This window comes from Giraffa tippelskirchi, chromosome 4, assembly GCF_054371585.1.
Source record: "Giraffa tippelskirchi isolate mGirTip1 chromosome 4, T2T-mGirTip1v1.2.pri, whole genome shotgun sequence".
Taxonomy (NCBI): Eukaryota; Metazoa; Chordata; class Mammalia; order Artiodactyla; family Giraffidae; genus Giraffa; species Giraffa tippelskirchi.
This window is the reverse complement of record NC_137278.1, coordinates 131,239,793-131,252,718: the sequence shown is the minus strand read 5'-3', so window position 1 is coordinate 131,252,718 and position 12,926 is coordinate 131,239,793. Positions and strand designations below refer to the sequence as shown.

Here is a 12,926-nt window from a genome sequence, read left to right as displayed (position 1 = left end):
GGGCCTGCAGGCCTTGAACTCACCAATCTAACACCCAACCTTAGAAAAGGGCTTGCTCAATGCGTCACTTGTTCCTGCCCTAAGGCAGACTTTCAGAATTTACAAGGCATTTGGGCAGGGAAACGGAGAAGAGACAAGAAGATAAAGAACAATATAGGAAAGGGTCCATTCCCTTACCAAAACTAACTTTCAACTCATAAATACCTTTACAAGCTCAGAACTTCCTTAGTGTGTGTGTTAAATAGAACCACCTCATCCAAAATGGAAGCCAGAGGAAACTCCTAGATTTAACATCATTGCTTTCCTACTATGTAACCTGGGTTATATAACTTGTTTGGGCCTCATCCACAAAATTAAGTGACTGTGAGATGATTTCTAAGGTCTCCTCCAGTTCTTACTACTGCTTAAAGTTTAACAATCAGGTATCAGTGTCTCGGAGAAGGCAATGGCACCCCACTCCAATACTCTTGCCTTGAAAATCCCATGGACGGAGGAGCCTGGTAGGCTACAGTCCATGGGGTCGCTAAGAGTTGGACACAACTGAGCGACTTCACTTCCACTTTTCACTTTCATGCACTGGAGAAGGAAATGGCAACCCACTCCAGTGTTCTTGCCTGGAGAATCCCAGGGACGGGGGAGCCTGGTGGGCTGCCGTCTATGGGGTCGCACAGAGTCGGACACGACTGAAGCGACTTAGCAGCAGCAGTAGCAATCAGTGTCTCATTCACTGGACTGAGTAATATTCTGAAACTGAGCAGAGTTTTCTTAGAGGGTTAGGGTGAAAGAACTTCCAAAAACAGTTGGGTCACTGACCACAGCTTATGGAAAAAAAATGGGATTAGAACTGCTGTAAGTTAAATAAGAAGCTAGAGAGATATTTGAAACATATTACAGACCAAAGGCTAATCTCCCTAAAATACAAAGAACTCTTACAAATCAGTAAGAAACCAAAAAAGCAACTTAATAGAAAAATGGGCATAAACATAAACACAGAGTTCACAGAAAATATCAAGTGACTCAAACAAAAAATAAGAATGTTGAGCCTCAAAATAAAAATTCAAACAACACTAAGAACATTTGTTATCTAAGTAGGAAAAAACATTGTTTTAAGGGGAAAAAAGCTAATATATTGAGGGTAAATAAATAAAACCTCTAGGGAAGGAATTTTGTCAATTTTACAAAAATTACAAAAGCATAAATGTTACAATTTGCCGATTCTGTTTCCAGAATTTATCTTATAGGTACACTCACATAATCAAAAATAACTTTTACATTAGATTATTTGTCACTGCACTAAATGTAATAGCAAATGACTGAAAACAACCTGAATGTCCATTAGCAGAGGACCAGTAAATAAATTAAAATGTGTTCATGTAATGGAATACTACACAGCTATATAAAGAACAAAATCATGGTGGTAATGGTTGCACAGTGTGAATGGACTTAATGCCACTGAAATGTATACTTAAAATGGAAAATTATACGTTATTTATATATTACCAAATTTTTTTTAAAAATCGAATGTGATAACAGCATAAAGGCAGACATATATATCAATGGAATAGAGAGCCCAGAAATAAAACCTCACATATATGGTCAAAGGATTATGACAAGGGTGCCAAGACCATCTAACAGGGAAAAGACAGTTTTTTCAATAAGGCAAACCATGAAATGCCAGAAAATATTTGAAAATCATATATCTGATAAGAGATTAACATCTAAAATATATAAAAATTTAAAATAATACTGAATTTGAAACATATTTGTAACAAATAATATTGTACATATTATACTGCATCTACTTTTCTCCATTTTAGAAACACTTGAGTTTTCATTCAAGAAATAGTGAAAGTGTTAGCCACTCAGTCTTTTTGACCCCATGGACTGTAGTCCACAAGGGTCCTCTGTCCATGGGCTTTCCCCAGGCAAGAATACTGGAGTGGGTTGCCATTCCCTTCTCCAGGGGATTTTCCTGACCCAGGAATTGAACCTGGGTCTCCTGCATTGCAGGCAGATTCTTTACCATCTGAGCCACCAGGGACCCTTGTGGCCCAGTGGTTAGGACTTGGTGCTTTCACTGCCATGGCCTTGGTTCAATCCCTGCCTGGGAAACTAAGATTCCACAAGCCTCCACAAGCCAAGTGGCACTGGCAACAAAATTAAAAAAAAAAAAAAGTATGTTCTAGGCACTAAGAAAAAGTAGTGAAAGAAATAACCAAAAAAGGCATAGTTCCTGCTCTCAGATAGCTTATAGTTTAGATATTAAACATATACTATAGTGATAAATCTTTCAAAGAAGGACAGAGTATTATTAAACAACCTAACGAAGGAACTGAATTGAGAAGGCCGGTGTGGGGTGGGTTGGGGAGGGGTGGGGTGTGTGTGTGTGTGTGTGTGTGTGTGTGTGTGTGTGTGTGAAGAAAAGCCTTGCTGAGGAAATGACCTTTAGGCTGAAATCTGCAGTTTGATCAGGAGTCAGCCAGGCAAAACAAAGCAAGAAAAGCATTCCAGGCACAGAAAAAGAGCACACACAAAGTCCCCAAGGCAAGACAGTGTCTCCCATGTATAAGATACACAAAGAACTCCAATGTTGCTGAAGCACATTGAGAAAGGCAGAGGTCAGGAGATGATGCCAGGCAGCAAGGGCTTTGCAGGCTATGCTAAGAATTTTGAATGTAATCTTAGGTACAATGAATGAATGGTCAATGGTACAATGAATGGTCATTAATCCAAGCTATGTTTTTATTTTATTTTTTGGCTACGCAGAGTAGCACATGGGATCTTAGTTCCCCAACAAGGGATTGAATCCATGCCCCCTGCTGGAGAGTGCAAGAGTCTTAACAACCTCTGAACAACTGAGAAAGTCCCCAAGCTATGTTTTTAAAAGAGCACTGGATGCTGTGTGGAGAATGGACCGGAGTGGGGGTGCAGGATGGAGGTGGCAATAGTGACAGACGATGCTGGAAGGTCCAGGGAGGTAGCACTGGAGATAAAGTGAATAGACTTGAGGTATATTCCAGAAGTCGAATCAACAGGATTGGTAATGAGGAAGAAGTCAAGAATGATTCCCAAGTTTTCAACAGCTGAGTCAATGGACAGAGGAGCAAAGTTGCGGACGGGAGGATGAAGAGTTCTGTGTTAGCCATGCTAACCAAAACATCCCCTTGGTGGTGGCAGTGATTAGATACATGTTCTAGAGCTGGAAAGAGAGATCTGAGTGAACAATATAAATTTAGGACTTGTCTGTCCACAGATGGTATGAAAGCTGTGTAAGTGTATGATATCATCTATGAAGAATGTGCAATGTAAGAAAAGGCTCAGAACTCAGTCCTGGAGACACTAACAATTAGCAGTCAGAACACGAAGAAGAGGTTCTCATTCTCTATTAGAGAATAGAGAAGGAACAGAGGTAGGAGAATGAGAAGGAACAGAGGTAGGAGGAAAAACAAGAGACTTCCAGAGAAGCTAAGGGAAGAAAAAATGTGGGAAAAAGTGGCAAGAGGTCATCTAAGATGAAGACTAACAAACATCTCCTCAATATGTTTTAGATAACTTTTCTAAGCAACACAGAAGTCTTTGGTAACCCTGGCAATCCTCTTCCATTATAAATATAATTTATTAACCCATAGTCCTTTTAAGGGACATTTGGATTGTTTACAGTTATCTATCATTACAAACAGTGCTTTGGTGAATGGCCCTGTGTATTTTTTTCTCTACTTGTACTAATGTGTCTGAAAGTGAAAAGTGAAATGTATCTGAGAGTCCCTAAAGATAGAAATGCAGAAACACAGCAGATTAGAGCTAGAAAGGAACTTAAAGTTGGCCTTGAACTTTCCACACTCCTTGGGTAATAATCTACAGTATATTACAGCAATATAATAGAATATATGAAAGCCAGAGCCCAGTCAGCAGACAAGTTGATTCTTGGTCAATTGTTCTCCAAGGCAAGGAGAACAATTTACACCGTGGTTAGTTGGGTAAATAAGCTCAGAGGTTTCCTTCTCTTTACTGTCTTAATAGAAACATAGATTTAAAGAAAGATCAAAATAGTCTTCATCTTAGTCCTATTCTTTTAGCACTGAGGCATCTGTAAGATACAGGTGTATACACCAATGGAAGTCTTGAATTGTGTTTTGAAACTCCCACTCAAATATCACCACCCTTTATTTGTAATGAAGTACTTGCTAAGTAGTGGATACTCAGGGAGAAAGGTTCCACACCACTGCTTTCTTCCAAGTAAGGTCCTTGGTACTTTTATATTTTGACAGTTTGAATGCTAAGAGATATTGAGGTACAATACTTCTGAATTCAATGTTAGATTAGGATTTGGGCTTTAGATTTTCCTCAAATATGCTCAGAGCAACTAGCATTATTCTGACACAAAGTGTAAAGGTCTCTGATGGGGAGGAAAAGGCATTTTAAAAGATCCAAATCTGAGGGAAAAATATTTGCCATGAGATTTTGATAATTAAAAACTTACCCCTCTTCCCTTCCTAGATTTTCTTGTCCTCTAGTCTCCTCCTCTTCACATACAGAATTTAATCTTGCAACTGCTTATTAATGCTCAGCTGTGAGGCAGGCAGCTGATGGAGGATGCTAAAATTATCTAGGGAGTAATAACTGTCTCAAACTTTTCTAACGCCAGAGAACAGAGTTCCTGAGCCATGACTCTTTTGCTTGTATGCCCTCAAATAGAGGAAAGGTCTCACTGAGCCAAAAAAAAAAGAGAAAAATGGAAATTCCCAAGTTTTAGGCAATGCATTTTCTTCTGGAACAATATCACCACTAAAATAGTACAGGGAAGCAAAGAAGTAAGGATCTGAGGGCCAAAGTTTTTCTTCATGATGGAAGGACAGTCACAGAAAACTAAATATAAACCTGCTCTTTCTTGGTTCTATTGAATGGGTCAAGTTATAACAAGAGTGGGAGGAGCAGGGACAGGAGGGGAGGCATGGTGGTGGGGGGAGTAAGTGTCCTGGATTAAGCTCTGCCACTATCTTGGGGTGTGATCTTTTGTCATAAATGCTGGACCTCAAGTTCCTTATTTGTCAGAGGAATGGGACAAAAATTAGTCAGATCAGTATTTCTTTTTGCTGGAGAATCCTCTTTTCAAATGATAACTTAGAACTTCACATATTAAAGGGATCAAAGCAGGACCTCTGGGGAGAAAGGTCACATGCTTGGTCCTTTAGATCTTCCTGTCTTCCCAGAACTGATCTCTGAAGTTCCTCTAAAGAACTCAATTAGGATAGTTTGAAAACCTCTGGGCTAGATTCCCTTCATATGAGTCATGGGCTTCCCTGGTGGCTAGGGGTGTCTCCAATGCAGGAGACATGGGTTTAATCCCTGGCCCAAGATGATCCCACAAGCCTCAGAAAGACTAAGTTGGTTCGCTACAACGATTGAGCCCGTTCTCTAGAGCCCAAGAGCCACAACCACCGAAATCCAAGCACCTAGAGCCTGTGCTCTGCAGTAAGAGAAGTCTGTGCACCGCAGCTAGAGAGAAAGCCCTTGTTCATTGAAGCTAGAGAAAAAGTCCATGCAGCAATGAAGACCCAGCATAGCCAAAAAAAGAAAATAAATTAATTAATTAAAAAATAAGTTAAAGAGCACCAAGAAACCAAATTCTACTAAGAGTCAACTTTTAATCAAGCAAAGGATTCTTCCATACTGAAGTCATTGGTGAGTAAAACCAAAGCTGGCTGTTCAAACTGACTCATCAAGAACATCTTCCTTATTCAGATTTAATGCTTTAGGTAGTACAGAGGCTTAATAAAAGAAATCAATCTGGAGTTATAAAGCACTCATGAGGCATAAGCTATGATGCTACAAAAATGACTCTTACGTACATATTCATGTGAAACGTTATTAACACTTAGAAAGTAAAGCCCAGCTAATCTTATAAAGAGCAGCAAGATGAAGCTTTCTCCAAATAACATTTTTATATTAGCCTCTGATCACAAACCTCGTAAGGTTTCCTAGGGTCTCTTAACTAGACTTGTATAGGATTTACTAATTCTAAACTCCATTTACTAATTCAAATTAGAGAATAAGAATTCTCTAAGAGAGATTGTTTCAAAATAAGAGAAAATGAGGTCAGTAGTGTTAGCAGTAGAAATTAATGTGTGTTTTGTTGAAAACTGTCCTGCAGTCTGCTTTGGGAACCTACTGTGAGTGAATCCTCAAAGCCTGAAGCAGTATCAGCAGTATGGCTCTACCAAGTATGAAACCTGGAGAAGAAATCCAGGCTGATTCTATGGTTTTCACTGTCTTAAATGCACATCACGCCCCATGCCCTTTCCCATTTCTGTCCCTTACTTCCTATGACTCTTCCTCCTCCGCCACATCACCACCATCCTCCCAGCCTACCAAATAAATTTCTACCAAATAAATATTCTATTCATCCTTCAAAACCAGTTCAGTAGTAGGATCTATGCATCAGAAGAAAAGTATTAGACAGACACAAAATATTAACTTGGGGGCAGGTTATCTCTACACCTCAGTGTTCTCAACCATAAAACAGGGATCAGGTCCTTCCATATATAGTTTTTATTAGGATTAGAAATAATATCAATTTCCATCAAGAATCTACCATAGTAACAGGCACACTGATTCTGATTAATGGGTTCAGGATTTACAATTTTGCATAACTGCCCTTATAACATTTGTGGTGAAAAGACAGTCACCCTACTATGCTGTGAGAAGGTGGCCTCTAAGGTCCCTTTGTATTTTCTCTCTGCAAGATTAAGAAGCCCCTAAAACGAGCAACTTTTTTCAACTTCCTTTCATCAGTGCTACTACAGGACCCAAATCCTCTGTCTTGAGAATTGTCTGAAATGGATGATGACAGAATAAAACCCGGGATGGGAACGGAGGAAGGGTGAAAGTTTAACTAAAGTGACTGACCGAGTTCGGCAGGGAAGGAAGTGAAGCCAGGAAAGGGACCAACAATCGTGGCCTGGGTATTCCAGTTTGGCCAAAGAGCAAGGTCAGTGGGAATAAGAAAGTAGAAGAGGTAGGACAGGAGGCTCTAATTAGAAAGTACATTTTCCAAACACATATTTCAGAGACAGATTCTGGGTGATGAGAAGGTTGGGACTAAATACAGGGGCATGGGAGACAATGAGCAGATTGAAGACATATGGAAGATTAAGAAATGATGAGTCCACAGGAATTTCCTGGCAGTCCAGTGGTTAGGACTCAGTGCGTTCAATGCTGTGGCGTGGGTTCAATCCCTGGTCAGGGAACTAAGATCCCACAAGCCACATGCTGCATTATTATTAAATAAGTAAATAAATAGGAAATGAAGAAATGATGAGTCCATACTATCAGACAGGTCATTTATGTGGGTCGGTGATTCTACACTGGGGGCATTAATGGCCCCAGGGGACATTTGGAAATGTGTGGGAATCTTATTGGGGTTTTTCCCTCCCCATTTTTTTTGGCTGTCACCATATCATGGGGAACTACTAGCATTTGGAGGAAGGCAAGATGATGAGCATCCTGTATAAGGAAGATCTGCCTCATCCAAAATGTTGAGAAATGAAGTGGGAAGTTAGGGTCCCCCGTGAAGGCAAGGAGCTTGGCACACCACTGCCATGATGGGGAGGATAAGGATACTATGGTTAGACACAAGCTCAAAGCACAGGTTTAGAACTTCAGAACAAGGCAGAAAAAAAAAAAAATGGATGGGATATGTTCAATGCATGATACAGGGTGCTCGGGGCTGGTACACCGGGATGACCCGGAGGGATGGGATGGGGAGGGAGGTGGAAGGGGGGTTCTGGAAGGGGAAAACATGTACACCCATGGTGGAGTCATGTCAATGTATGGCAAAACAAATAAAAATAAATAAATAAATTTTTTAAAAAATGGATGGGAAACAGTAGCGGAGAGATAGCATCCCTGACTCCTGGTCCCAGAAAATTTCAGGGTAGCATGCACAAAAAAAACAAGCACGACTCAGACAGAATGCATGTCAAGGGAAAACCAAGTTCAGTGAAAGAGAGGTGGGGCTGGGGAGGGTGAAAAGGGCAAGAAGGTGGAGAAGTTTCTCTGCAGAACAGAGAGTTTCCAAATCCCATTAATAACATCTCAACACTGCCTCAAATCCTCCCCTTCCCTTCCACTCCTCCTGCCCCCCTCCCTCAATAACTTTCATTTGGGTTCTCAGGAGAGTTTCAGAACTTGTCTCCATGCTATCAGTCTGTCACCTTTCCAATATACCTTTTACATTGTTGCCAGAGCATCTTTCTAAATGCAAGCCTAATCATAAAAACCTTCCATTGTTTCTGCTGTTTATCTAACTAAATCCCAAACTCAGCATGGTACTCAGGGCCTTCCATCATCTGGCCCTAACTGAACTGTACCAATCCCTTCTCTCTTCTGTATTTCTTCATGCTCTACTGCTTGCTTTCCTATTTCCTTTATTCACGTTCAGCGTCCATGATCCTTTACTTGAATCTTTACCTGAACAAATAAACCTTATTTGTTCTGCTTTATGTTCAAGTTCACAAGTCCATCTCTTCCATTACCTGTGCTTCTTAAACTTCCCTGAAGTTAAAAATCACTAGACTACACTTGTTAAAAACACAAATTCTTGGGGCCATCACAGATACATTGAATCAGAATTTTTAAGGGAGTCAAGAAGCCATATCGGATAGCTTAAAAATATGTCCCCCCAAATCTCTGACGTTTCTCCCACCAAAAGGTAGAGTCAAATTCCCCTCCCTCTGAATATGAGCCAGCCTTAATGACTCAGTCCTAATGAAGATAATGTGGTAAGAGTGATACTGTATAACTTCTGAGGGTGGGTCATAAAAGACTATATAACCCCTACCCTGACCCCCTTCCTTCTTTGTTCCCTCCTTCCTTCCCTCTCTGGATGCTTGCCCTTGAAACGCAGACAAGCAAGCCAAGCAGCCACATGGAAAAGCCACGTGCGGGTATTCTGATCATGGCCCCAGCTGAGAGCCCAGATGACTGCCAGCATCAACCACCTGACTTATGAGTGAGTAAGCCTTTAGATGACTATGGCCCCAGTTCTGAGACATCGAGGATGGTGAAGGGAACAGAGGCAAGCCCTGCCCTAATTGGAGACTCACAGCAAAATAAATGCTATTATTATTTTAAGCCACTAAATTTTAGAGATTTTTTTTTCCATGCAGCAATAGATAACTGGAACACCATATTATTAACAAGTATCTCATATGAGTCTTAAAATAAAGGAAGTTTGAGGACTTCTTCTACTAATACAAATTATACTAAACTATACTGTTACATTCCTTGAGGCCAGGAGTTACATCTTGATAGTTTTTCAGATCTGGATCCTTTTTTCTGAAATGTCTTTATTGATTTTCTTTCCTTTCTGATAAGAATATAAGTTTGACATAAATTTACAGCAATATAAAATGCTTAACATAGAAGGGAAAAGGGCTATGCACTCTCCCCCTCTCTACCGCACCTTAAGCAATACACACGGTGAACAGGTTGGAAGGGCAGTGTTTTCCATAGAGCAGGTGGTTGATGGATTTGTCATTGAAGAAAAGGTAACAGTGGTAGATTACAGAAACTTCCTACTGGTATTTAGCTGTACTCTAGATATAGCTCCCACAATACTTTCTTTAAATCTTTCCCATCTTCCTTCTTTTAAATGTATCTCCTATAACGTAAGAAATTCTACTTAAGTGAGGTAAACATACCATCTTCTCTAAGCTCTATGGCATCTCCAGTTGAGTGACGTTAATGTGCTTACCATCTTACTAACTTATACCATTCCCTCAACCTTTGCTGAGTGCTTAGTATGTTCTAATTGTCATGCTACACACTAGGAATATAACATATGCAGGAAAGGGGCCCTCATATCAAAAAACCCAGTCCACAGCAGGGGTCAAGAAACTTTTCCTTAAAGTGTCAGATAGTAAATATTTTAGGCCTTGAGGGCCATACGGTCTCTGCTTTAACTTTGCTGTTGTGGTACAAAAGCTGCCACAGATAATACACAAAAAGACATGGCTGTATTCCAATAAACCTTTATTTACTAAAATAGGCAGCCAGTAGACTACAGTCTGCCTACAGAGTTTACACTGGTCAACAGAACCTTATGCAATGGCGAAATGTTTCTGCAATATCCAGTGTGGTAGCCACCAGCTACACATAGCCACTGGACAATTGAAATGTGGCTAGTGCAGCTGATGAACTGAATTTTAACTGTAATTTAATTTTAATTAATTGAAATTAATTTAAATGAATCTAATTTAATTAAATTTATTTTAGTTAATTTAAATTTAAATAGCCTTATATGTAGTGGCTACCCTATTAGACAATGTAGGCATAGAGTGCACCTAACACTCCCTTCAACTAAAAACCTGCCTCAAAACTTATCTCAAAAAAACCCAAAAAACAAACAAAAAACCACCCTCATCTCAACCAGAAAGCCTTCCTGACAGCTTCTATCCATGATAGTCATATACGCTCTCTTATCCTATATCTGGTCCTTACTCCCATTCATTTTGGACTTGCTAACATTGTGATTAATAACTATGTGTTTCATAATTCTCTTCTGTGTTTACATCTCTTTCTTTCCCAAACTGAACAAAATTTCGAGTACAGAGAATGTATCTCCTGATTATTACCATCTTCCTTTGTTACAGAGTCTTGTGTGGTACTTAAAATCTAGAAGGTGCTCCAGAAAGTCATTAGACACCATGTCCTTCCTTTAGTGATCTCCCTGACAGGTGGTGATGTTTGCTCAAGACAGATGGTCCTTTTGGGTCAGGATCAGCACTTACTTGGAGAATATTTCTACAATGGCCGATGAGTTGTTCCTGTTGACAAGAGAAAGTTCTTTGGCTGTAACCCTCAATGATAGAGAAGTCCATTGCCGTCTGTTAAATGGAGTTGGTTCCATCTTGTCTACAGATACTGAAATACCTATGCAATAAAGAAAGTCAGAATATTAGACACAGAAGAGAGTTCTCCAGCATCCAACGACTGGCAACAATGTGATGTAAGTGAGAGCAGAGAGCCCTGGAGCAGCAGACTGTATTCCTCTACCGGTTCTCTCAAAAACTGTAACCTAGATCAGATGATTGAATTGGGGTTGTAGTTTCCTGTAAAATGAGAAGGTTAGATCAGGTGATCTCTAAGGTCCCTTTCAGTTTGCATCATTTTATGACTGACCCCACTGTGCAAACATCGATTGGCCTTTCCCTGAACTTAAGTCTGTTCCAAAGTCCCATTTGGAGTGAAATGTTCCACTCTTCTGAGTTACATCCCAGGGGAAGTACAACTGGCATCTCTGCAGAATCAGGTCCAAATTAGGCTCTACCTACATCCAAGTTTCTTTTGGCTGCCTTCTTTCCCCAAGCTCTGCAGCACTGACCACTTGGTACTAGGGAAAGAGCTATAGATACAGCACCGAATGATATAAAGAGTACAGGCTTAAAGGCAAGATAGACTTCAAATGAAATCATAATTCTGTAACCTTGAACAAATTATACAATATTTTCAGTTTTAGTTACCTCATCTAAAAGTGAGAATACTTACCCCTTTGTAGGGTTTTTGATGTGGATTTAAGGAGATAATATATTTTAAATACTAGGCATATTATAGTATCAAGAACATTTAAGTATAATATATTAGTATTGGCTTCAAGTCAAAAAATGCCATAAAGTCATGCTCTTGACATCACCTAGACCCTATCCATTAACTGGATTATTTGGTTTTGCTCTAGTAATTATCAAAGGAGTCCCAATCTTTGTCCAAAAGAGGTGAGATTAGAAATGAGTCAATAGTTTCCTTATTGGAAGAGTGAACAATATAGATGAAAGTACTACTTCCAGCTCTCTTGACAACCACAGAATGTAACTGATCTGTAGAATGTACGGTTCATTGGGTACTGCTTCCAACAGCCTTGACAACAGCAGAACACAGTGTGCATAACCAAGCAACATGGGCTTCCTTTTCACACTAAAAGTTCTGTGATGCAAAGTAAGTGATAAGCAGCCCCAAAAGACCACACTACTTTTCCACCAGTAGTACCTGTTCTCCCCACTAAAGCCTTGTCTGAAAACAATGCTAGTTTTGTTGTTCTTGTTTATTTGTTTGTTTAAATTCCCTTGTTGGAGGGCAACATAGAACCCTCCTATGGTAAGGAGCTCTGGTATCAGAGACACATGCATTTAAATGGGAGTGTTGGCCCCATCACTTAATGCTGTGTGTCCTTCCCTAAAAGTTAGATTTCTTATCCCTAACAACAGTACTTACTCCATAGCACCTTTTTAGAAAAGTGTTTATTTTTATTTATTTAGTTGGCTGCACCAGATCTTAGAGGTGGCACACAGGATCTTTTAGCTGTGGCATGCAAACTCTTAGTTGCAGCACGTGGGTCTAGTTCCCTGACCAGGGATTGAATCTGGGACCCCGGCCTTGGGAGCATAGAGTCTCAGCCACTGGACCACCAAGGGAAGTCTCACTTCATAGTATCTTTTTTTTCCCCCCATAGTATCTTCATGAGGAATAAATATGATAAAGAAAAAAAGACCCAGACATAGAATAAGTAAGCAATAAATTTAGTTTTTTTTTGTATTATCTCTTCTCCCTGGATAAAATAATCTTAATTCTATACATGTTCTCTGAAATAATCCTGCATGTATCAAATAATCTTGATATATGATATTCATTTATCTGCTTTTCAGTTTGTAACTGACAGACCTACCAGACATTATCAGTCCTTTCTCTAACAGGAAAAAGACACAGCTGTGTATTCAGCTAAACATAATTATGTAAAACCACAATAATGACCCTTTAAAACACATCCAGGAAACACCAGCCAACACTTTAAGACATTATTTGGTATAATTATGCTTCCCCAGTGTAACTACACATATAAATGATATCAATTCTAAAGGGATCAATTCTGAATT

At 39.7% G+C, this 12,926-nt stretch overlaps 1 protein-coding gene across 14 annotated transcripts in view; it reads right to left on the bottom strand.

The window, feature by feature from the left end:
* Positions 1–12,926, bottom strand: part of LIMA1 (LIM domain and actin binding 1) — a 92,250-nt gene that overhangs the window by 49,511 nt on the left and 29,813 nt on the right. For 7 of the 14 annotated variants that reach the window (XM_081592550.1, XM_081592555.1, XM_081592553.1 and 4 more), the window contains one exon: positions 10,791–10,932. In XM_081592550.1, the coding sequence (XP_081448676.1) occupies positions 10,791–10,909 (119 nt within the window). In that variant the 5' untranslated portion in view covers positions 10,910–10,932. Of the gene's footprint in view, positions 1–10,786; positions 10,933–11,547; positions 11,871–12,926 lie in introns of those variants that run through there. The other 7 variants (XM_081592562.1, XM_081592558.1, XM_081592560.1 and 4 more) reach the window with 3 other exon arrangements.